Below are 25,653 nucleotides of genomic sequence, written 5' to 3'. Positions count from 1 at the left end.
CAGTGTTAAAGAAAGCAACGTATCAACCTATGTCTGCATAGATTCAATTTTTTATAATTTGGAATGCCAAAATATGAAGAGGTATTATTCCGAGATGATGGAATTATAGGGTCTTTTTTTTCCTCCCTTATGCTTTAAAATACTCTAAATTCTCTCAATGAGTATATAAAATCTTAGAAAGAGAAAACCAAATAAATGTTATAGATTAAATTTTATACTGACTTGATTTCGTTAGGCTGATGCTGAAGCAGGGAGAGGCCTGTCCTTGAGCTTGGCCCCTGGCCTCTGGTAGAGTTCTGCCCTTACCTGGTGGCCCTGACTCACTTCATGGTCTATGGTATTAGTGGGTTGGACCACGTGGCTTCTGAGATCCCTTTAAGCTATGTTATGTTAATATTCTATAATTAAGTAGGTATCAATATCACTTACTATTCCTTAGCAGTTTTTCAATAGCCTGGAATCCCTTTCTGAGTTTTGGGAAGATGGCAACTGAAGTGCTTTGCAGCCACCCGGAGAATCTTCTGAATTCTCTCACCACATTAATATCCTCCTTGTCACCCTGCCATAGGACAATACTTCATTCACGTGACATTCCCTTGGCCAGTAGCTTGTAGAGCAGCTCTGAGCCCCCGTGGGTTACGCCATGCCAGGCAAGGGATTTAGAAGTAATGGTGTGAGAACAGCCACTTATTTTTGATTGCACAGAGTTGGCCCTGTGATGTGTTGCTAATCAGTTCCACATTCAAATATCTCAATATTTTAGCATCTCAGGGATATTGGAAGTTGGATGAAGCATAATTTCTCAACATACAGATGGAGAGTGGAGAATTTCCAGTAATGAAAATAAAAAGAGGGATCATGGAAGGAAAGATGGAATTCACAGCCCTCTCTCTCTCTCCCCCCTTCCCTGCCCTCCCTCTCAACCCCTCCTCATCTGTGGCCACTAGCCTGCGACCAGCTGGCTCTTGGTGTGGCTGCTCTCTTTGGCCCCTCCCACAGTTCCTCTGTCAGCGCTGTGCAGTCAATTTGCAATGCTCTCGAAGTTCCACACATACAGACCCGCTGGAAACACCCATCGGTGGACAACAAAGACTTGTTTTACATCAACCTGTACCCAGATTATGCAGCTATCAGCAGGGCGGTCCTGGATCTGGTCCTCTACTACAACTGGAAGACAGTGACAGTGGTGTATGAAGACAGCACAGGTAGGGGACTCGCACAGGAACCTCACCTGGCCATGTCTGGTCTGAACAAAGGGAGTCGGAGTGTTCTAGAGGCATTAACTCATCAGGTGGAGTACGTGAAAATGCTCTTTTTTATGAGGTGAATGGAGTATTCTAATTTGAGAATGCCATACGTCTCCATGTCTATCTAATTCCTGTGGATCCTTTCTGATGATCCTTCCATCATCATATTTAGGGGGATGTTTTAAAAGAAATATCACCTTATTGATATTAAAGATGTGATTTCATTTCTCCCAACTCTCTTAAGACTGTGACCACGACTCCCTTCCTTAAATAATGCAGAGAAAGTTGGAAAATTACTACGAAGTATGCTTTCAACTTGTAAGTAACTGTGTACATGTTACATGTTAGAAACGTTTCTAAAGGAGGTTAACGAGGAATCCAGTTAGAGGCTAACTCAGTACAGTTGCCCATTTCATGGGAAAGGGACTGAGAACCCCCAGTAACAAACCCTTAATAAAGCTTGCATTGTTCCACCTGTTTATTTTAGGATCAGAACAGAAATGTGATGCTTGGAGCCCCCATCTCACTAGACACGTCCTCTGATCTGCCTTCATTTCAAGTTTCTTTGGCCGGCACCTTTCCCCTCTGTCTTCTTGTCACATTTCAAAGGGACTGAGGATCCCTTTTATTCAGTTAAATTCTGCTGGTGACTCTCCTTTGTCAAGTCTTTCTAGTTTAAAGATGTTCACCATCTCGTCCCTTTCATCTCCATTAACCCCAGCACCGTCTTCCCTGCACTCCCTGTACCTCACATCAGCTAGGATGAAGAGTCCATCATTCCTTACCCCCAACTTCCTCTGAATCTTTTTTTTTTCTTTTTTTATTGAAGTATAGTTGACACACAGTGTTACATTGGTTTCAGGTGTGCAACATAGTGATTCGACAGGTTTATACCTTATGCTGTGCTCACCACAAGTAGGTGAGCCACAAGTAGGTACCACAAGTAGGTACCATCTGTCACCATACAACACTACTACAGTGCCATTGACTATAGTCCTTATGCCGCGTTTTTATTCCTGTGACTTACTCCTGTGACAAGTCTGTACCTCCCAGTACCCTTCACCCATTGTGCCCATCTCCCTACTCACTCACCTCCCCTCTGGCAGCCAGCAGATTGTTCTCTGTATTTATGGATCTGTCTGCTTTTTTGGTTTGCTCGTTTGTTCATTTGTTTTGTTTTTTAGATTCCACATATGAGTGAAATCATATGGTATTTGTATGTTCTGTCTGACTTATTTCACTTAGCATAATACCCTCTAGGTCCATCTGTGTTGTCACAAATCCTGTTCTTTTTATGGTTGTGTAATATTCCATTATATATACACATACACATCATCTTTATCCCATTCATCTATTAATAAATACTTGGGGTGTTTCCATATCTTAGCTATTTTAAATAAGGCTGTGATAAACAGAAGAGTACATATATTGTTTGAATTATCATTTTCATCTGCTTTGTGTAAATACTCAGGAGTGGAATTGTTAGCTCATACATTTCTACTTTTAATTTTCTGAGGAACCTTCATACTGTTTTCCATGGTGGCTGCACCATTTATATTCCCACCAACAGTGTATGAGGGTTCCTTCTTTTGCTCATTCTCACCAGCATTTATTATTTGTTTATGTTTTTGATACTAGCAATTCTAACTGGTTTAAGGTAATGTCTCATTGTGGTTTGGACTTGAATTCCCCTGATGATGAGTGATGTTGAGCATCTTTTCATGTATCTGTTGGCCATCTGGATGTCTTCATTGTAAAACTGTCTATTTAGGTCCTGTGCCCTCTTTTTTTAATTATTATTATTGGATTACTTTTTTTTTTTTTTTTGGTGTTGAGTTGTATAAGTTCTTTATATATTTTGGTATTGACCCCTTATAAGAGATTGCCTTGACAAATGTCCTCACCCATTCAGTAGGTTGCCTTTTTGTTTGGGTAGTGGTTTCCTTTGCTGTGCGAAACGTTTTTATTTTGGGATAGGCCCCATAGTTTATTTTTGCTTTTGTTTCTCTCCCCTGAGGAGACGTAATATGTCTGACTCTCCTTTTCTGAAACTGGCCCCTTACTACGGGTGATCTTCCCTCTACCCCGAAGACGGTGAAGTCCCTCACTCCACATGCTCTCATTCAAATATCACTTCTTCCTTAAAGCCCACTGGGGCCACCAGAGGGTTCAATAGCCCTTCATAAATATAAGCATTATGTTACATGTTTCAATTACCTGTTTGCACATGTAGGAGAATAGGAATTCCTAAACATTGGAAGTTTATCTTATTTATTTTTATAATCTGCCACCTAACACAATTATGGCCTATAGGAAACTATTTAGGTATTACATGTACAAGGCATAATGCTGTTTATTTTCTGCATATTTTTTTCCTCCAAGGTTTAAAATTAGCTCCTTTCTTGATCTACACATTTGGTAATAAGGTTAAGAAAATTATTAGTGAAAATTAATAATGCAAAGCACTTACCAAGTTTTTAATAGTATTTCATTTTTCACTGTCCTTTTCACCAAGCACTGGCACTTACTACTTATCAGAGGATGATAGTAAACCTCCTCTATTTTGCACTAAACTCTGGTTGCATTTTAAGTTGCCAGATAAAAGTGACTCTTACGGTTGGAAATATGCATTTAGATATTTTCTTATACCTCATCTCATTTTAGAAAGAAGTGAAGGTAGGTTATTGGATATATAACTTACAAATATTATATTCGAAACAGTCCTACAGGGAAGTATAAGCTACAGGCAGTCATATTCTTAAAGCTTCACCTGCTTGCTGGGAAGAAAGAAACGTACTACCAAAAAAATTCCAAAAGCAGATTTTAAAAACCTTGAGATAGAACATTATAATGTGTAGGGGTGGGAAAGTTTCCACTTCTTCCCTTCGAGGATCTTTGGCTGGTCAAGCAATGAAATTGACATGAGACATATTAACAGGAGAAAAGCAAAGTTTAATAAGATGTATACCACCTATAAGCATGGGAGAGACCCAAGAAAACAAAGTTAACTTACTGAAATGGCCTAAGCTATCACCTTAAATACCACCTTTTGCCAAAGATGAAAGATGTTGGGGGTGGGGAATCAGGTATGGGAGATTATCAAAAAAAGCACAGTGAACAAGGGCAAGATTATAATGCATGTTTAAGTCCCTGCCTTCTCTGTTGAGAAGAATTTCTAGAGACTGAGTCACCCCTCTCTTTCTGGTACAGTAAGGGAGTATCTCCCTTACAAAAAGGTTTCTTTTATACATGTAAACGTCTCTTACAAAAGGGCAACATCTACTCAGATTTCAGAGCTTCATCTGCGCCTGCTGTTTCTTAAAAATAAACATCTTAAAAAAAATCCCCATGCCAATGGGACACATTTTGCCTGGCAAATTCTGCTTCCCTTCAATTATAAATGTAAGTATAGTCTGATCTTTCATGTTGCTTACCTTTGTAAATAGATAATCGCATGAGCTAATAAAGTCATACTATTTCTCATTATGTAATACACTCAATAGTACAAATTTTTCTCACGATTTCTACCATCTCCAGCAAAGCAGAGCCATCTAGAAGGAACACAAATTGATGAATGACATTAAAACTTTTGGATTTAAGAGCTCAACTAAAGGCATGAGCATAATATTATAGATTTCAAATTATATTTAGACAAAACCTAATTTGTAAAAGGGTAACGCAGAAATTGATGTTCTAACCAACCTTCTGATTTCAGGTAAGCACCCAGCAGTGATGGGCATTTTTGCACAGGAGGAAACTCAATCCTTTCTATCATTTTTTTACAAGAAACTGAAATCTGGTTTTCATCCTTATTAAGTTCACCTGAGCCCAGTTGTTCAATAAATACTTGCCAAAGTTGAAAATCCCAAATGAATTTGTATGTTGCCCATTAAGTTAGAAATGACTCATGTTAAAATGATTTTAGCCACAAAGAAATTAAAAATGTAAATGAATAATCAATTGAGCTATTAAATTGGAACCCAGAGAGTAAACAGGTCAACTCAGATCAATAAAAGCAGACATCTTTTGCCTTTGAGTGGGTTTAATACTGCTTGACTCAGGGTTTTGGTTGCAGTAATTATCAAGACATAAAAAGGAGAAAACTTAGTAAACCTGAAGGAAAAGAAAGGACTTAGGTGTGCCCAGCACCCGCCCTCACACCAGAATTAAGTACCCATTAAAGAACACTTTATTGGGATTTGTTTAGGAGTTTGTTAAATAGCCTGAAGCCAGCACAGATGTCTGGGGGACCAAATGGCCCATGACTCCCATTGAAGTCAAGGGGAGCACTGTGCTTGTCCCTAAGGACAAAATTCAATTCACGAAATACTAGCAGGCAGAATTCTGTCCTCTGGAAGTGAAAATGTAGAAAGACCCTAGAGAACTGTTGAGGGAGTGAAGTTGTGTTTCGCTTCATCTCTCTCTCTCTCTCTGTTGCCTGGATATTCCTCCCATCAGTCACCTAGTTCTCTCTGATTCCCACATTCAGAGGTGACCCTAGGCAGTGAGAAATTGCTGCTCATTGGTCATCCCCTCTGCTTCATTAGACCCCTGGTGGAAGCCTGGTTTCTATCCCTCACACGCATCAAAAAGAGCTGAGACGCTGAGCACCAAATGCAGTGTGGAGGATATTCAGCAGTTTCTGCTTTTTCAAGGCCAATCTCAGTGAAATGTAGCCACAACTAAGGGGCCGGCAAACTTTTTGTCTCTGATGGCCAGATAGCATCTAGCTTAAGCTTTGTGCGTCATAGGGTCGTGACTATTTCACTCTGCAAGGTAGCAAGAAAACAGCCATAGATGACACATGTAAATGAATGAGTATGTTGTCTTCCAACAAACGTTTGTTTATAACAAAGAAGGAGGCCGGTGTGGTGGGACCAGCGTGAGAGGGGAGGGATAGTGGGAAACTAGGTCAGAGAAGAGCACCTTATGGATCATGGAGGATTTTATAGACCACAGGAAGAGCTTCTGCGCTTCATGAAATGGGAAAACCATTGGAGAGTTTTCAGCAGAGGAGTAACATCAGATTTACATCATAAAAAGATCATTCTGGCTCTTGTATTGATAATACGATAGAGGGAGGCAAGGGTAAAAATAGCCTCTAGAGAACTGAAGGCAATTGAGGAAGATAAGTTAATAGAAGAGTAAGAAATCGCCAGTTTCTAGAAATATTTTGAATGTTGAGCTAGCATAATGACCTGAAGGAGTGAAGAAAAATAGAGGAGTCAAGGGTGACTCTAACTTTTTAGCCAGAGCCAATGGAAGGAGTTAACATCACCTAAGATGGGGAAGGTTATAGATGGAACTACTTTGGAGGAAAAAGGATGCTATCAGGAGTTTTTTCAGTCATGAGCATGTGAAGTTTGAATTTGTAATGTCTGCTACATTCAAGTGAAGGTGATGAACAGGCAGCTAATATATACATCTGGAATTCAGAAATGTAGTGTGAGCTGGGGGTACAAATTTGAGAGTCCGCATATCGATAGGGCTAGATAAGGCCCTCAAGGAAATGAGTTCCAGCCAGATGCCGCTAGCCCTGAGTTCACAACACATCGCCATCAAAAGTTGGGTTTTTTTTTTCATCCATGGTTGCCTTATATCATTTTTCTAAACACATCAGAGCCATGAGATTTCTAAAACGCGGCCTAAAATTAAGAGCTATTAACTATCATTGGAAACAACGTCTCAAAGCTTTATAATGAGGATTAATTTGAAATAAGGTGGACACACATAAAAATGTCAGTGATTGAAAGAAGCAATAAATTCAAGGAAAAAACACAAAGCAAATGAGAACCGCAAATATCACAATAACTAAATTCTTGAGTTCTGATTATGTGGCACACACTCTTTTAAATATTTTGTATGATTAACTCGTTTAATATGCTCAACCACTCCAAGTGAGATAATAGCTCGAATGGCTGTATTTAAACAGTGACTTGTTATTTACTGCATTTATTACATTTCCTTTCATCTTCCCATAGAAAACAGAAAGAATATACTGTCCAGAACCAAGAACCTTGACAGAGGCCTGAAATTTGGACTTGAAGAAAGTTAACATTTTGCCATAAGTGACGAAGCCAAAATGAAAGATATTCAGTATGCGATCAGTGCCAAATAAAAGAATAAGTAAATCTTTTCCCTTCAGCAATCACAACTTACCCCCACTGTGTTATTATGACCATTTGTGCCAGCCAGAACACTTCTGCTACATGCCTTCCCACAATTCCACCTGAAATAGCTGGGGGATAGAAATCCTTGGCACTCAGTACCAACAAGATAAAAAATTATAGCTCTTTTTTTTTTTTCCCCTCTGTCCTCACTCTTTTCTACCCTTCCTATCCACCCACTCCAGTCCTCTGCCCAGAACCCTATTCAAATTTTCAGAATTCTGTTTGGAAGCCAATCTTTAGATATTGCATGAAGGTATATTATTTTTAGCTACCATTGATATCAGCAAGAATTCAAGACTAAAATACTCTGGTTGAGCTAACTGCAACACAGTTCATCTCAAATATTTTGACTAGATTCTTCTTTGAGGTCCTTTGATCAAGGGACACAATTTTTCTTTTGGGAAGTCTCTAGCTTTTTTTTTTTTTTTTTTCTTTTTGGATACACGTTTGAAAAATCGTATGTATGAAGATCTGCACTTAAAAGTGCTATATTTCCCCCAGGTAATTCACTCACTTACCCATTTCCATTTCTCAATTCTGATTTTTCCTTTCCTCTGGAGGGTACATAGATCCCCTTAAGAATCCTATTAGATTTGGGTGTATTAATACACCAACAAGTTTTTGAAATGCCATTTTCTATGTTTCTAAGTACAAATGAAGAGGAAATTAACATTTAAAATGTACGATCTTATCTTTGGGTCCCAATGGTTTATTACACTCATTTTTATGGCATCAACCCCACTGATGTGGTTTAATCAACAGGGAATTAAATTAAGACTCAAGAAAACATAGGTACTTTTCTTTTGAACTAATACTTATTGAATATAACTAAAGCTGTCCAGAAATGAACTGGGCTTCAGTGTGAGGTGGGGAATTTTTCAAATAGAGAGATGCAGCAACAGCTGTGTAGAGGGGATTCGTGCATCAAGTAGGGGTTTGGCCTTTAAGGTCCCTTCCAATTCCTGGCATCTGTGACTTATTTTCAGGACCAGTCTAAACAATTAACCTCACTGTGTCTCACTTTCTTCACTGCAGAATAGCACTGATACCTTTTCACCTCAAAGGTGTATTGTGAGGTTTATTGAGATATTTATAAGGCATATAACATCCTTCATAAAAGGAGTAATGTAAATGGCAGTTTATTATTACTTAAGGAGAAGGCATGGGAAATTGTAAACACTCACTGTAAATAGCAGGTTCTTTTTTTTTCTCCTCCGTATCTCCACCTGTTTCCAGAGTCACTCCCTGTGTATGCAAATCCGCATTTTTCTGTGTCATATCTGAGTGCACAGAGTGGATAGCTAGCCAAAATGAGTGTTTAGAATTGGCCGTTTGGGAACCCTCTTGCACTGTTGGTGGGAATGCAAACTGGTGCAGCCGCTCTGGAAAACAGTGTGGAGGATCCTCAAAAAATTAAAAATAGACCTACCCTATGACCCAGCAGTAGCACTGCTAGGAATTTATCCAAGGGATACAGGAGTACTGATGCATAGGGGCACTTGTACCCCAAGGTTTATAGCAGCCCTCTCAACAATAGCCAAATTATGGAAAGAGCCTAAATGTCCATTAACTGATGAATGGATAAAGAAATTGTGGTTTATATACACAGTGGAGTACTACGTGGCAATGAGAAAGAATGAAATATGGCCCTTTGTAGCAACATGGATGGAACTGGAGAGTGGGATGCTAAGTGAAATAAGCCATACAGAGAAAGACAGATACCATATGTTTTCACTCTTATGTGGATCCTGAGAAACTTAACAGGAACCCATGGGGGAGGGGAAGGGAAAAAAAAAAAGAGGTTAGAGTGGGAGAGAGCCAAAGCATAAGAGACTCTTAAAAACTGAGAACAAACTGAGGGTTGGTGGGGGGTGGGAGGGAGGGGATGGTGGGTGATGGGTATTGAGGAGGGCACCTTTTGGGATGAGCACTGGGTGTTGTATGGAAACCCATTTGACAGTAAATTTCCAAAAAAAAAAAAAAAAAAAGAATTGGCCGTTTGGACATTTTTGAAAGTTATCTTCATATGCATAGCCCAGGTCGAACTCATGTGAAATAAATAGATTCCTTGCTCTAAAGTGCTTTTGAAACCAAAGGTGCAGTTTCCAACTGCCTCCCTGGGGGGTGAGAGTAGAGGAAGAGGCTCTTGTGGTGCTATTTTATATCTCCACATGTGATCCGTGTATTTAAAGAGATGTGAACCTAGAAAAAAGAATGCAAGAAAGGTACAATGAACTCCTGTATTCCCTTCATCTAGGTTAGCCGTTGTTATCATTTGGCTGCATTTGTTTTAATGCTCTGTGATTCTCTTAATACAAAAACAATTACAACAATCATAATAGTAAGTAGTAGTGTTATTGAACTATTTGAAAGTAAGTGGCTGACATTACGGCCTTTTTACCCCTAAGTCATTAGTATGTATTTCCTAAGAACTATGGCCTTCCTTGTTATAGCCACACTACAAGCATCAAATACAAGAAACTTGACACGAATACAATACTAGTGTATACAAATAGGATAATACAATATAGGGTAATCATTTTTTAAAAACAAATGCTCTGCAGAGATGACTGAGGCTAGAAGAGTAGGTGTTTGCTGGCCAGAAGGGCTCACTGCAGGTTGTTCGAAACCCCTGAGGCCTTCCCAGTGACCAGAGGCCATGGCTCTGCCCAAGGCACAGACAGAACCCCCTGGGGGTACTGTTGCCCAATGGTGTTGCGGGCCCTACAGCTTTTTTCACCTGGATGGAAGGGACTCAGAACCAACTTACCCAACTCCCCACTGTCATGGAAGTCACCTGTGCCCAGGTACACCTCATACCCTCTCCTCATGGGAAATGGCTGAGTCCAGACCAGTTTTATTGCAGAATGCCCCTCAGTTGGGTCTGATCATCTCCTGAACTGCATTTTACTTTTCAAGTCCCTCCATCGTGGTGGGCTAGAAAGACTGCCACCGACACCAGATTTGCATGCACCGTAACCGTTCTCTGCATTTGGAGTCCAACCCTGGGAGCGCTGGGTCACTTGTCGAGGCTTGCTTCCAAACTCGGAGGACCATTAGCAAAGTTAGGAGTTGTGCCTAAATCAATTTCCTTTCCCTAAAGTAATTATTTGTTTAGCAAATAAGTTTTGCTACTCTTTACAACGTACGGTGGGTGATTGATGGATTGCTGCACAGTGCAAATAAACAGGAACTCTTTCTCTAAATTTTTTTACCTGGGAACTAAGGGGAAAAACAAGAAAAAAGAAAAGACTTTTAAATTGTAAATTCTGCAATGTTTGCTAATGAAGGCAGAATGGCTTTCTTTTTTTTCTTTTTTTTTTTTTTAGCAAACAATTGCTTTGGGAAGAGAAATGTAAACCCCCTTGGTCAACCCTCATTCTTCTTCCCACAATTTGGTCTGTAATCTTTCAATCTGTTGAGCCTCTCCCTTCCCCAGGCCAAATCACCTGCCAGCAGACAAACTGAGAAAATTAGGGGCTTAGTAGTCAGTTTTTCCAAAAGATAAATTTAGACCAATTAGAAACTGGGCTTTTGTACTGAGTCGTTCTCCTTTCTCCTCTACTGGTATTAAAATCACTTTCTTTTAGAAGAGAATTGTGAAAATGCATGGTCACCTTTTTTGAGGAGGAGGGAGCAAAATGTCTATTCATGGCCTCATTTACCAACTAAATGTTTGATTGCTTTATGCTGGTCCAGTTTTTTCTCTCTATTTATGTGTGTAGTTATTTATTTAATAGTTAGTTAGTCAGTTCGTTGATCTGAAATCTAAAGTCAGGAGAGACACTGATTTGGTTAAAGAAAAGAAAAGAAAAGAGCCTGAGATTGAGAGTCAGAAGTTACACATGGCTTTCAGTCCGGGATCTGTCACTTAAGCCTTAACAAGATCTTAGGATCCTGAGCAGGTATCTTCAACAGCCTCCATTAGCCTCACCTTATGATTTATAAAAATTGAGTAGTAAGTGAGACTCCATCTAAGAGCTGATGGGATGAAATCTTTCTATGGGCTTTTACTTTCTGTTCTTTCGCTTTTGCTTTCTATACCACTTTATTCCAACCTGAGGACCTCGATATAAAACTAAACACCGAAGAACTGTTTTCCTTACTATTTCTGACTTACTGTAAATTTACAAGTTCTGCTAGCAGCTCAACACTTAAATTGATTAAATCATCTCTGACACACGGTAGATTTCATGTAATGAAAATACCTGAAACACTTAGTGCAAAATTCTGAGGTGCTCAAAATAAAATGAACATTGGAAAACAAGACTCCAAGCTTGTTACTAATGTATTGAAATACTTACATTGCAAATTACCAGTACATTGTTCATTTTGGTTCTAGCCACATAAGAACAACTGAATCCCTTCTTTAAAGCAAGATGGGTTCATGTCCCACCTCTTTCACAGGGTTTGGCATATAAGGAAGATCCAGGAAATGTTTTTCGACAAAAACCAATAAATGAAGTGAGAAAACATATTCAACTTTAAAATACCATTAACATGGGTAAATCATCGTGATAGGAAGATGCACTTCTAGATCAACATTCCATTCAGCAAAAGAACAAAAAGGCAGTTTGTTGCAGCACATGAAATGTTCTTTCTAAATGGTTTTCCCATTTTATTTAAAGGCTACACTGGTCTCCCTTGTGGCCATGCTCAGGAATAAGAAAAACAAAAAAACTATGCATTTGCAAAGCAGGAGAGCAATAGAAAAAACTCAAATGAGACTCAAGTACCCAGGAGTAAAGAAGAAAGGAGAATGAGGGTCCCTGTTTCTATTTTTCCCCATTTCACCAAATAATCCCAAGCTATATCTGTTCCCTGAGCACCAGCAATTTGTCTTTGTGAGGCTGGACCATGAAGGAGAAAGATTGAGTGCAAGACTCACAGGCAACAACTTGAACTGATGGGTCCTCTTCACTATCTTTGTTACCCTGAGACAGTTAATTGCTCTAAGCTTCAGTTTCCTTAACAGAAATAACAAAGATAATAATGCTCACTTCACAGGATTGAGGATTAACAAATATGCAAGCCCATGTGCTCAGTTTTCTGCCATTTGGCGTAAGCACGAGTGGCTCAGGACTCGTGATTCTGGAAGTGAAGAGAGTTAAGTGGATCATTACTGGCATTTGAGAGCCTTCAACCACACTGATTGGTTTGGAAAAAAGCAAGAGCCCAGAAAGGCTACCATGCTAAAAATTTCCATTATTACATAAAAAAAAAAAAAAAAAATTAGCAATGAGCAGTGACTCTTGTTATGGTTCTACAGACCCTAACCACCATCATCCCCCAATTGCATACACCCATTTGACTCCAAAGAGCCACTTAGTTACAATGTTACTGTACCTCAGAACCCAACCTATCCAAGGTATTAATTAGAGGGACATTTTAACATCTGAGCCACAAAACTGTGGTTTGGGTGGAGTGGGTAGATAACTAAATAAGTAAAATAAGGAAATGAAAGCAATATATCAAGTCCAGAGGTAGCTGGCATCCATGACAGTGCATAGCAAAATTTCCATCTGAATACTGATAACACTTAATATTTCCTATTGATTACGTGAAGTTGACAAATCCTAAAGGCACAGAACTGTGCAATAAAAAAAAAAGTCAATTTTCCAATGTGATGAGAGTCCTTGAGTGAGAGCCAACGTTATGCAGTGTAGCAATCACACGGTAATGTTAAGGGAAATAAGACGGAGGTTTTATATAGCTGTTTGCTTCGCCCCAGTAAAGTATGTCTGTTAGAAAATGGTGCAGCTCAGTAGATTTGTACTTATGGAGAATCAAACCTTCTCCATCAAGTTAGTTGGCTGTATATACTTTCCTGCAATTATCAATGGTGGATTTTAAAGGAATTTTTTTCTGGTTTTATTATCATAATCTCTAAAAACTCTATGGTATTTCTTTTTTTAATCAAGAGAGGGTTTTCCAATTCAATCTTCAATCATATTAGAAAGAGGATGTGATGAGCCATTTATAAATAGTTTATATGGTAGGGACTGGAAAATTATACTGAAAGCCCAGCTAATTAGCTGGTAAACAGTATGCTATACATAAATACTTGATGAAAGGCTTACAGAGATTTACCGCCCCAAGAAATTCTAGTATTCTATTGTTGTTTATTTGTTTGTTTTTTTAAGCAAGCAAGCATTATCCATGTCATTGCACACCTTTGGAAACGTCAAGCAACACTGGTTTACAAAAGCTTTATAGTTACAGACTTGATTTGCTAAAGGTTTGTGGTGTTGGCCAAACACTGGAGAAGACAACTGCATTCTAAGTAAATTCAAAATTTGCTTGGGAAATTGTGTTTCCAAACTACACATGCATACCCACAAAAGGAAAATGCAGTATAATCTACCACAGAAAAGGGAATGACAAATGAGAAGTCAACCGTGTAACCTTTTGGAAGGTGGCCTCTTGATACATTTTGGGAATGATATGAGTTTGACTGTAAATGGCAATAAACAAGTCCTCTTTAGACAGAACGGTCTGTTGCATGATGGGATTGTCATTTTCTAGGCCTCATTCGTCTACAAGAGCTCATCAAAGCTCCCTCCAGATATAACATTAAAATCAAAATCCGCCAGCTGCCCTCTGGGAATAAAGATGCCAAGCCTTTACTCAAGGAGATGAAGAAGGGCAAGGAGTTCTATGTGATATTTGATTGTTCACATGGGACAGCTGCTGAAATCCTTAAGCAGGTAAGAGGGTGCAGGGAGGAGGTGAGGTGGGGGGGATATGTTCGTTTCTTTTTCTCAAAAATGCCATCTGGTTTCACTGACTGCAGCGTGATAAAGCTGCATCAGTCCAGTTTAGGCTGAGGACTGCAGCTTTCAGAACCCTTTTAAGGAGTCACAGGGCTCGGGGAGTTTAATGAAGCCACTTGCTGTATGTAGTTGTAGATGGTGGGGGGGGGGTGTCTTAGGTATTGGGAGGTACGTCGATAATGTCAACAGAGGTTGACAGGAGAAAGATGTCATTTCAAGGTGATTAAGCATCTCATCTTTCAAATCTCTTGAAAAGACTGAGCAGATTTCATTTACACAGCGCCTGACTTGTCCTAAAGACATCTTCCTCATGGCAAGACCTCTTTTGTCAAACACGCAGGATTCCAAGCATGGTGAAAAGGGGGCACAGGGACAATGAAAGAAGAGATGCTTCTCTCTTCTAACTTGTCATAGACAATGAGCTGCCATGCATTAATCTTTATGAATAATGTGAGTAGAAACACTTGATAAATTGCAAAATCGTATGTAAGTGAAAGGTATTAGTAATGTTAGGAATAATGATAACAGCAGAGTAATCATTTCTAGCACTTCAGGATATAGCCCTGATCTTATGCCCGTGAAAGAAAATTCAGAATTGGAAAAAAAGATAGAGCATAGACCAGCGTCCTTCACCCAGAGTGATTTTGGACACTCGAGGAATTTTGGTAATGTCTGGAGACATGTTTGGTTGTCATATTGGGGACAGTGGCACTCTACTGGCAACTAGTAATTAGAAGCCAAGGAAGCTGCTACATATCCTATCATGCACAGGACATCCCCCACAACAAAGATTTATGTACCCTAAAATGCCAGTAGTGCTGAGGTTGAGAAACTCTGGCGTAGACAAAGACAATGGAAAAGGCTAGCCAGATGTTTAAAATAGAAGCATTAATAAAAGATCAAGGGATGAATTTGGAGGAACATGGGAAAAAAATAGCCAGGTTATATTTACGTGGCCTTAATGGGTGTCTCTTTGTATTGAATATAAGTGGTTATTGTAGCATAAGGCAATGTTCTTGTCTGAAATGACACAAGCTGTTATTGTACTCTCTAGTTTAAAAGGTTTGGGATGTGCTATGTGGTTCACTGGCAATGGGCACTGATCTTTTAAGCACACCAGTCCCTCCGTACAAACGCAGAACTGCAGATTTCTGAATCACTTGGGAGAGCTCTTAGAGCAGCCTATCCACCTGACTCTCCAGGGCTGGATCTCATACCTGAAGCCGTGGAGTTCAGAGTTGAGGTTTTAATTTCACCTGAAAGTAGACAATCAGGAAAGTTGACTACATGTTTCTATTATCTCCTGGATGATTACACTAAAAATCTATATCGAGTCAGAGAAATATTTAAAGTTGCAGTTGAAAACAATCTTAGACATCATCAAGGCCAATTCTTTCACTTTAGAGGAGGCGAAATGACTTTCCCACAGTTACAGAGCCAGGATCTGGAACTCAGCCTCCTCTATCCCATCCTGAACCTTCTCCTCTATGAAACTTTGCTTCTCTAGTTAGGGGAAGAGTAAGTGTTACCTACTTCTAGACTACAGTTGTGTTAACAAACCTTTAGATACTATAATCGTCTCTCAGTAAAGAAAGCAAGCATATTGTAGTGATGTCACAAGCTAACTTCGAAGGTAAATAAATACAATCAGCAGCGTTTTATCTTGAGGCTTCATTTGAGAATTTCAATGCAGTTCATTAAAGTGTGTAATGGGGTGTGAACCAGAACTGAGAAAACACCCAGATTCTACGAGTAGCCCTCAAAATACAAAAAAGCATCCCCTCCAGGAGTCTGTTATAACAGAGACTGGGGACTTCTGTTACATTTAAGACAATGATTTGCTGATGAGACTTCTCTTGGTGAGATATCCATTTGGCTCACATACCTGGCTACATCTCTCCCAAAGCACAGGCTTGGAACAAGCAAGCCTGGGAAAGAGTTTCTCCTCTATTTCAATAAATATGGATTTGATGTCCCACTGATGCCAGTGGCTCTTTCCTGATAGCATAGAGATTACTTCATTCAAAGACCAATTTTTTGGAACAACAAAGCAAAAAAACCTTCTAAGTGAAGCCCTCCCAAGAAATGTCAGCCGGGTTAAGAGAGAGTGGGATTAGTTCAGTTTTGCTCTAGCCATTGACATAAACCCTTTCCTCCATCCTGTGCCCTATTATGTTTTATCTTGTATTCACTCTCCTCATCATGTGAGTGGTAGGATTGCTGTGAGGCTTTGGGGGAAGTATGTTCATCCACTTTTTGTTGCAGACTAATGAGTTACAAATGTTTGGAAGTGGGGAGAGCCTTTGTAGAAGTTCTAGCATAAAATCCCTACCTTACTGTGTGTGAAAATACATTCACTCTTTGTGAAATCACAGCAGAGGCTCCAGGTTGGTTTAATCCAGACCTCTGAGAAGCTATATGGTTGGAAAGTGATACTGAGGACCGTAGGACTTGCTATTTTGGTTAAAATGAGGCCCAAGGGCTCTGTGTGACCCAGTTTGACTTGCTCCATTAGCTTTGGACAACAACCTGTGGAAACAAAGACAGAGACCTTCCCTGTAACTGTCTGCCCAGTGTGCCTCTAGGGAAGCTGGAGAGTGAAGGAGTTCAAGGCCCTAATTCCAGCCACTAGTCAACCAATCTCTTCCAATCTCTTTTCCTGAGGTGCCATGATGATTCCTGGCATCCGATATTCTGTCTAATGCAGACAACCCCTGGGGTAAATTTGGTATTCTCAGGTAAGAGTTGAGGAAACTGAAGCTCAGATAGGTTAAGTGCCCCAACAAGGTCACTCTCTGAGTAACCAGGCTGCCACATGGTCTCCAGACCACCTGTTTTTGGAGCCTGTGTGCCCACTTTACCACGAAGGGCCCCCATTCAGAATGGGTAAGCCATTCCATTTTGAAGTAGGCTTCCAGAATGTCTGAAAGAAACACAACCACTTGCTGCTGGTCTCTTTTAGATAAACTTAATATTAATAGCTCCCAATTTTTGGTGACTAAAATCATTGCTGATAAAATTTTCTCTGCCAGGTCAACTTGGCTTTCTTCTCAAGCACATTTCCCATTATTTCCTTGCATTTCCCTGCACCTTCATCATATTTTACTACTTTGTAATGATTCTTCAGAAAAAAAGAAATCAAATGCACTTTAAAGAAGATATCTGACATTTATCTAAAAGTAAAAATTGGGGGGAAAAGTCTATAGTTATTCTTGGGCATGCTAATCACTCCGGTAAGGTAATTATTTCTATTCATATTGAACAAGTGCTATATGATGAGAATCTGAAAAGTTATTTCTTAAAAATTAGTTAGAAATTCAAATGTCAAGACTTGATTAGGTTACAGAGGAACAGGGCTTTCGTATGAATGAAATGTCTTCGTGAATTTCTGTAGTCTGAGAGTGCCCCCAGCAACCAGCAGGATATACATAGGACTCATCCCATCACTCAGCGTCTTCTTCTCTCCCTGTCTATCCACCACCTCCCAGTGGGCGTTCTGTTGCTTGGCAAGGATGCTACTGTCTCCTAGCCTGTCTCCAGCGTGGACACCCCAAATCCTCAGCACTTCCCCCAATTCCTACTCTCTTCCCACTGACTCTCCACTGCCCACCCTACCTGCACCCTTACTGATTCCTACTGAGGCTGATTCTACCAAGAGAGTGGCTGATGGGAGACGAATTTAAAGATGAAGAATGAAGTGAGAACACTCTGCAATGGTACTCCTAACACACGTCCAGCACCATGCTGGTTGATAAGCAACTGTCTCCTTTACTCTACCCAATAACTCTTGGTATAATTGGTATTATCCTTCTTCTGCACACAAAAATTGAAGCTCAGAGATAGTAATAATTTCATCCACCATGTACTGAGCATGCTCATAATGCAAACATCTGGGCATCGGCTCGTTTGTGGTCCATATTCCCTACAATACTATAACCTCCAGGAGGATAGAAACCTCCTTTGTCTTGTTCTCCTAAATCCCCAGCATGTACTACATTACTCAACACACAGTGGGTGCTCAACACTGCTCTGCTGAATGAATAAAGGAAATGGATAAATGAACGATCCAAGAACTGTACTAGAAGCTCTTGATAAAAACAGTCTCCTAAATCACCTCCCTCCAGCTCACTCAGTGTGCTGTACTCTCAACTCTGCCAAGCACATTTGAGCAAGTCGCCCCTCTATGCCTCAGTTTCCTCAAAGGAAGGTTTTATTCAATGTCTGAAGCCCTATATTATTAAGAACTGTAATGCATTTCAGCCTATGATTCCACTTCCTGAAATACATTTACCTCTTTGGAGAGCTGCACAGACACTTTCAAATCCTGTAATAGGATTGAGAAAGCAAGTCACAATTTCAAGCACAGTAGCCGGAATCCTAACGGTTCCCTGACGGAAAGGGAGGGGACACCGTGATGCTCCGTTCAGCAGGGAAGCTGCATCAGGGCTGGGCCGAGTCCCTGAGCTGGACAGCGGCCAGTAGGTGATCACGAACATGCTGTTTCCCTCTCAGGAAACCTGCTTTCTTGTTTCCATGAACAAGTGCTTCAGAAGAGAGACTTCTCATCCCCCTCACAACACTTAGAGCAATGAGCATTAAGCTATAATTGAGCCATTAGTCTCCATAAAACATTTTAGAACCAAAATATTTCGTGGAATTATATCACATTTTCTCCTGTCAACATTTGTGCTCTCTTGTTTTTATTTTTTTCCTTTCTGTCAATTAACATAAAAACAAGGCCAGGGAGAAAATGTAGTTTTAATACCCTGCTTCCTTCTACTAGGCAGTAATGCTGATTAGTTAAATAATTTTGTGCATTGATTCTTTCCTCATAGATGTTGTATCTATTGCCTATGAGCAGGACAAACAGAGATGGTTAGAAAGAGTTCATTTCATATTTCCACAGGACAGAAGCACAATCAGTTTTTATCTCTCAACACAGAAAACTGCCAGCCAAGCAGTACATCTGCGATGTGCCAAGAGGTCACAAACCCGTGTTTGGAACCTGCGCCCACTAAGTCAGATACACAACCCCATCATGTTTAATCATAATCATAAAGACCTTGGGAGCTGCTCTTATAGGACTTCCCGTGTGCCAGGCACTGTGCTAAGCGAATGAAATGCATCAATCGTTTCCCTGAGAAAATTCTGTATACAAGAAACTGACAGAGCTCGGAGACATTCTGTAACTTGCCCAAGGTCACAGAGCCAGCAGTGGCTAGACTGGGATTTGAAACTTACCTCAGGATTTAAAAGAGGGGCAAAAAAAGCATCTCATTCTGATACTGTTATGTACACCCAGATGCCAACTGATTCTCCTCGCAATAGAACATGGAACACGTGTTGTTAAGCTTTATACTCCTTTAATTCGGTTGTTTATCAAACATCCACTCATTTGTCCAGTTTACATAAGTCCTCAAGAAATGCTGATTATATTGAAGCCAAGGAGAGAATGTGGTAGGAGCACAGTAGAGAAATTCACTCTTTAGTTGAACATCTATTTGTTGAGTACTTATTGAAGGTGAGAACGATACAACAGTAAAAACAACACCAAGGAAAACATACATCTCTGCCCCCTTAATCAAAAGAGACCTTGAAATGAAAGTCACAGAGTGTAGCCATCCAATGCCCATGGACTGGTGAAAGACTGGAAAACTCATTTCTATCTATGACTAGAGTCTTAGACTGACGGTCAGTAGATCCAGTTGCAAATTCTGCTCTTGCCCTAATAGAATAAAATAATTGCCACTCACTGGGCACTCACTTTGTGCAAGACTATGCTATGCATTTGACTGGAATGGTATCTTTTTATCCTCTCAAAATATCTCATGTTACAGATGAGAAAAATGAGGTCCCATGTCATACACCCAATGGTAAGCCCGGAATTTCAAACCAGGGTTTAACATACCTATGACCTGAGTTTCTTAGACCATTTATATATGCTCTTTTGGAAAGTCTGTTGGTTCTTCTTAAATGCAGTCACTTCATCTGTCAAATAGGATTGTTGGATTCTAATCTTGCCAAGGTTCTCTGCAGCTCTGAGCCTCCATGAATACAAGTGATCAAGAATCTTCTTCCCAGAGTTAGACATAAAGAATTTGTGCATTGCCTTGTACATAGTAGGCTTTCAAAGAAATGGGGAAATACTTAAGCTGTTTATTTTCAAGTTCCTAAAGTCATTTGGTAGTCTTTGAGAGCGTTAATTGATGGGAAGTTCATTACTTTGGCTAAATCCCGATGATGTAATAATGACGATTCTCAATTTATACTAACTGATGATAATTTGTAGTATATTATATAATTATTTTGGCAGCACATTCTCATCTTAATTATTTCTCTCAGGTTGATATTAAAATCTATTTACATTTCCTGAGCATAGAGTTAGTTTTGTTTGTTAGGAGCAGCTCATAGATATGAGTGTGTTATTCAATACACATAAGAATTAATTGATCTCTATGGGTAACTAACAATGTAGTGAGGGGACTTGTCATTTGTCCAGATTCTTAGTGTACAGGATGCCCATTTGCGTATTCACAAAAATTTCCAAAGAGTAGATTTGGAAAAGGATATAGATTTATTTCGATCTGAATTGGGAGGTAATCAAAATCACACATATGCCTCAGAAATGCTCTAATGCTTAATTCCAGCTACATCAGAATTTGGCTGTATAGGTGACAAGAGAAATTATCCTTGCAATAGAAGTGGGGATAATTTAGAAGGAATCATGGAAATAACTTGAAGATGTGCACATCAAAGCATGTGTTAAACCTTTAGCAGGGTTGGTGAACCTCAGCTTTATTCAAAATTTTGGGTATGCTCATTCTCCCCAGTGTGCCTTTTTCAGGGGAAAGGATCCATAGCTTCTTTCGGATTTCCTAAGGAAGCCTAAAGACTGAAGTAGGTTAAAAAAAATCACGTTGCTATGTTTATTTACCACCTCAGCTTCTGTAACCCTTCATAAATGCAAGATTTTACCAAAAGAATCCTTCCACCCTACTTCCCCGATGACTGTTAGCCAAATCCTTTCTGTCATAAGGGTGACTCTGTAGGAAGTAAATCCCACCATTATTTGGCTAGCATGTATTAGATGCTTTGTACGTGCTAAAGACTTTGCCAAGATAGAGGGGGAGTAAAATACGATGAAAAACTCCAGTGTATTGAATGAGGTCATTTAGCAGAGGATCTCATGGCTCGTTCTTTGCTATAATTGTAAAATTTAGGAATGTCTTGTACATATCTCACATTGTTTTGAGAGACGTTAAATTTGACAATGCCCGTAAGGCCTCAAGCCCACCACTGATGCATGAAATATCCTACATGTGAGAGATTACCATCATCAACACCATGAGTGGTATCATGCCTAGGCAAAACTGTAAGAGTGATACAGTGCTTCCCACTGCTAACTCTGTCACTGCATCACCTCCCACATATACTATGGCACAACGGTGGTCCCCAAACCTTCTCTCAGCCTGACTTCCCAAGTATCCCTATCGTATCTTGCCCCATGTCATGAAATCTCCATACCTAACTCAGCACACTGCATCTTCCTCCTCTCCTTTGCTCCAGCCAACCACATTCTCCTCCTGCTCCTGTCTTGGTGACTAGAAATACCATCCAATTACTCAACACAGAAACTAGGAATTCACTTGACTCTACCTCACCCTTCCCACTTATGAACTACCAAATTTTGTAGCTACTGCTTTCTGAATATGTTTCAGATTCAACCTCCTTTCTCCATCTCTATCACCATCTTCCTGCTATATTAGAACATTCTATCTCTCTGTCGCAAGCCCCCATTTTTTTCTCCATCCAGCATCCATGTGGCCTCAAAAACTGTACATTCCAAATAAAATATGTGACATTTCTCTTCTAGTATGAAACTCCTGAGTGCCCTATCCCCACTTCCACATTGCCTGAAATACAAAAGACACATTGTTTAGTGTGTCATGCAAAGTTCTCCACACCTTGTACCCACTGCCATTGTAACATCTAGTATGTAAATATATCTATAATAATGTCTATTACACAATTTAAAAAAAAAAAAGTTTATAGGGCACCCGGGTGGCTCAGTTGGCTAAGCATCCAACTCTTGATTTTGGCTCAGGTCATGATCTAACGAGAGTTCATGGGTTTGAGTCCCACATCAGGCTCTATGCTGACAGCACGGAGCCTGCTTGAGATTTCTCTCATTCCCTCTCTCTCTGTCCCTCCCCTGTTCATGCACACGTCGTGTGCTCTCCCTCTCTAAAAATAAATAAATAAACTTTTGTTTTAAAGTTACAATTTTTTTGCAAACTGCCCTTTCTTGATGAAAGTATACTCCATTTAGGAGATTAAAGGTCTTCCCAAACATTACTAAAGGGATTCAAAATTAGGATCTAATTAATTCTAATATCTAAGAGATGTTGTAATAAAAATAACAACGTAGGTCTGAAATCCTGATAGAAGGAGGAAGGGTGAGTGAGGGTCCTCATGGTACCTGCAACACCATCCAAGGCACAACCTTGTACAGCTAGGTCCAACTCTCTGGACAGGAGGGTCCCTCAAAAATATATGGGCAGCTTATCAAGCTCTCTTGGCTTGATGGATTCATTCCTTATATTAAAACATCAACTCCTGTGGTTCTAACTCTTTCCTCACCAATCATATGCTTTTATTTGGGTTCTCAAAGTCCAGAAGAACGTTGTGCAAATTATTGACTTTCCTGCTACATACATCTCCTATTATCAATTAATAAATTAATATAAGGATTTTATAAAGAGCCCAGGCTTAATATCTAGCCTGGGTTCAACTGCATAGTTATATGCTCTTTCAAATGTATAAACTGAGGATAACACTTTCTCCCCAACAGTACATAAAAAAACAAAAACAAAACAAAACAGAAAAAGTATGACAGCAGTGGGTATGTCGTGGCACTTAGAAAACAGTTGCAATGATCATTGTTGTTATAGCCTAAAACTACATTTGGTTAATATAAATAGGTGATTCTCAGTTCTGGCTGAATGTAAATATTACCTGGGGAGTTTTGAACAGTTACCAATGCCTAGAACATACGCCAGACCAAATAAATCAGAATATTTAGAGAATGGGTACAGGTATTGGTGTTTTTTAAAAGTTCTTTAGAGATGCTAATACACTGACAAATACTCATATAATTATTTTCTAAGCCTGGTAGCTATTAAATACATTGGCAAAATAAAAAGCCATAAAAGCTGAAGAACAGGACCCAGACTCACGATGACTTCACTAGTCTATGGATAACTCATGGGACCAGCAAGACCACCAATTATTGGCTGCATGCCCATATTTCCCTCAAAATGTTATATGCAGAGTAATTGGAGGTATAGTTTTTATTGCCACCATTATTGCAAGATTACAATGTGTTCAACATATTTATTCTCTGTTAACTTTCCAGATTTGTTCAGTACTTTGTCTAGATTTGTTCAGTACTTTTAGATTTTCTCAGTACTTTGCTGTTCAAACTTTTCTTCATTGTGTTCTTTTTTTTTTTTTTTTTTTTTTTCCACATCATTTTCCCACCAGTTTTCCCTGGATGATACTGACAGTTTATTCTTCGGGTTCATGTAATCCTCCAAAATCTTGACTCTCTCCTATTTGCCAACTTGCCTATTTCATTCTGCCAGGGGAAATCTTTTTTCCTGCTCTGTTGTCAGCAGTCAGTATCCCTTAAATAGCATAATCTCTTCTGTTGTGCACCTGAGTGATGCAGTCTGGCTCTTCTGGTAGGATTATTGGAAGCTAAACTACCTCATTGTTTTCCACTCCATTTATTAATATCTGTAAGCATCAGCTTCCCTTCTTGTCCTAACCCTACTTCTAGAGAGAGAAGCTTATAAAGAAATTACAACTGAAAGATATTCCCAAACAGCATGACCATTTCATTCACCAACACTTTGTGGACTATCCTTTGCTTTTCTTTCATTTCTCTTGGGGGCAGGAGGAAGATGCCTGGGTTTGTAAGTGGTATAGCACCATCTTCCAACAAATGGAAAAGCCCTAGACTCTCTTTGTAGATGGCTGGTATCTGTGCACAGACACAGAGTTAGCAGGTGCACATGAATGGAAGGACACGGAAAAATTTTTAAAGTTTTCAACTTCAGGGGTACCTGGGTGGCTCAGTCGGTTAAGGGGCCGACTCTTGGTTTCAGCTCAGGTCATGATCTCACGGTTCATGAGTTTGAGCCCCACACTGGTCTCTGTGCTGACAGTATGGAGCCTGCTTGGGATTCTCTCTCTCTCTCTTTCTCTCTTCCCCTCCCCCACTTGCACTGTGTCTCTGTCTCTTTCAAAATAAATAAACTTAAATTTTTTTTAATTTAAAAATAAAAATAAATAAAAATAATGTTTTAAACTTCAAAAATTTTTCCCCTTGACACGTGCACTTGCTATTAATATACCAAAATTGTTCAGTTTTGGGTGCCATAATCACGGAAAGATGGGCAAATGAGGTACATTGGTTTCCTTTTGGTGCTGTAACAAATTTTTACAAATGTAGTAGCTTAAAACAATATGAATTTATTGACTTATAGTTGTGGAGGTCACAAGTGTAAAGTCAATATGACTTTACAAGTTGACAAGGCTGCATTCCTTTTGAAGGCTTTGTGGGGGGATCCAATTCCTTGCCTTTTCTAGCTGCTAAAAGCTGTCCTCATTCCTTCGCTTATGGCCCCACATCTATTACCTTTTTCCCCCCCGGCTTTCATTTCCACATCACCTTGTCTGCCTTCTGACCTTCTGCTTCCAACTTATAAGGACCCTGGTGATTATATTGGGCCCACCTGGATAAGGCAGAGTAATCCCCCCAGAGTCACCCGCCCCAAATTAAAATCCTTAAATTAATTGTGATGGCAAAATCCTTTTATTCTATGTATCGTAATATATTAACAGATTCTAGAAATTAGGATATGGACATTTTTATGGGGTCATTATTTAGCCTACTCCAAAGGAGTGGGGATCCAATGCTATGTTCTATGCATTCCACTGTTGCCTCTGTAGATATAGATTATGATCATTTAATTTGGCATGAGTATCTTTTTTTTAAAAAAAGCAATAAAGACTGATCTCAAGGCCTACTTATACCTAAATTGTTCTACTGAAGGTCAACATTAAAAAGTGTGTTGTTGAAGAAGCAACTTCTCCAAAGACAGTGTAGATGCAGCCTAAAGTATGACACTTGGTAGGTGAGAAAGCACTATACCCTAGCACTCAAACGTTTTTCTAAAAATCACTGCTCTGAAACTTGATATCATTCAATGGATTTCCTGAAGATTATTCTTACACTGAAATAACTAACTTCTATCTTGTGGTAAAACCATTATTTTAGCCACATTGCATGTCATACATTTGGAAGTTGTTCACTTGAAATTATTGACTAAAAACCTTGTCTGATGATTGAGAATTTATCCTGATATTGAGAAGGCTATAAAAGCAGCAATACACTTC

The 25,653-nt window shown here is 39.5% G+C and overlaps 1 protein-coding gene across 8 annotated transcripts in view; it reads left to right on the top strand.

Moving 5' to 3' along the window:
- Positions 1-25,653, top strand: part of GRIK1 (glutamate ionotropic receptor kainate type subunit 1) — a 369,629-nt gene that overhangs the window by 231,241 nt on the left and 112,735 nt on the right. For 7 of the 8 annotated variants that reach the window (XM_047099651.1, XM_047099649.1, XM_047099646.1 and 4 more), the window contains 2 exons: positions 948-1,205; positions 13,943-14,124. In XM_047099651.1, the coding sequence (XP_046955607.1) occupies positions 948-1,205; positions 13,943-14,124 (440 nt within the window). The remainder of the gene's footprint in view (positions 1-947; positions 1,206-13,942; positions 14,125-25,653) is intronic. The other variant, XM_047099652.1, reaches the window with a different exon arrangement.

The sequence above is a fragment of the Lynx rufus genome, unplaced genomic scaffold (assembly GCF_022079265.1).
Source record: "Lynx rufus isolate CCGP_SWC_20201006 ecotype Redwood Valley unplaced genomic scaffold, mLynRuf1.p SCAF_5, whole genome shotgun sequence".
NCBI lineage: Eukaryota > Metazoa > Chordata > Mammalia > Carnivora > Felidae > Lynx > Lynx rufus.
Note: the sequence above shows the minus strand (reverse complement) of the source record. Positions and strands in the feature narration are given on the sequence as shown.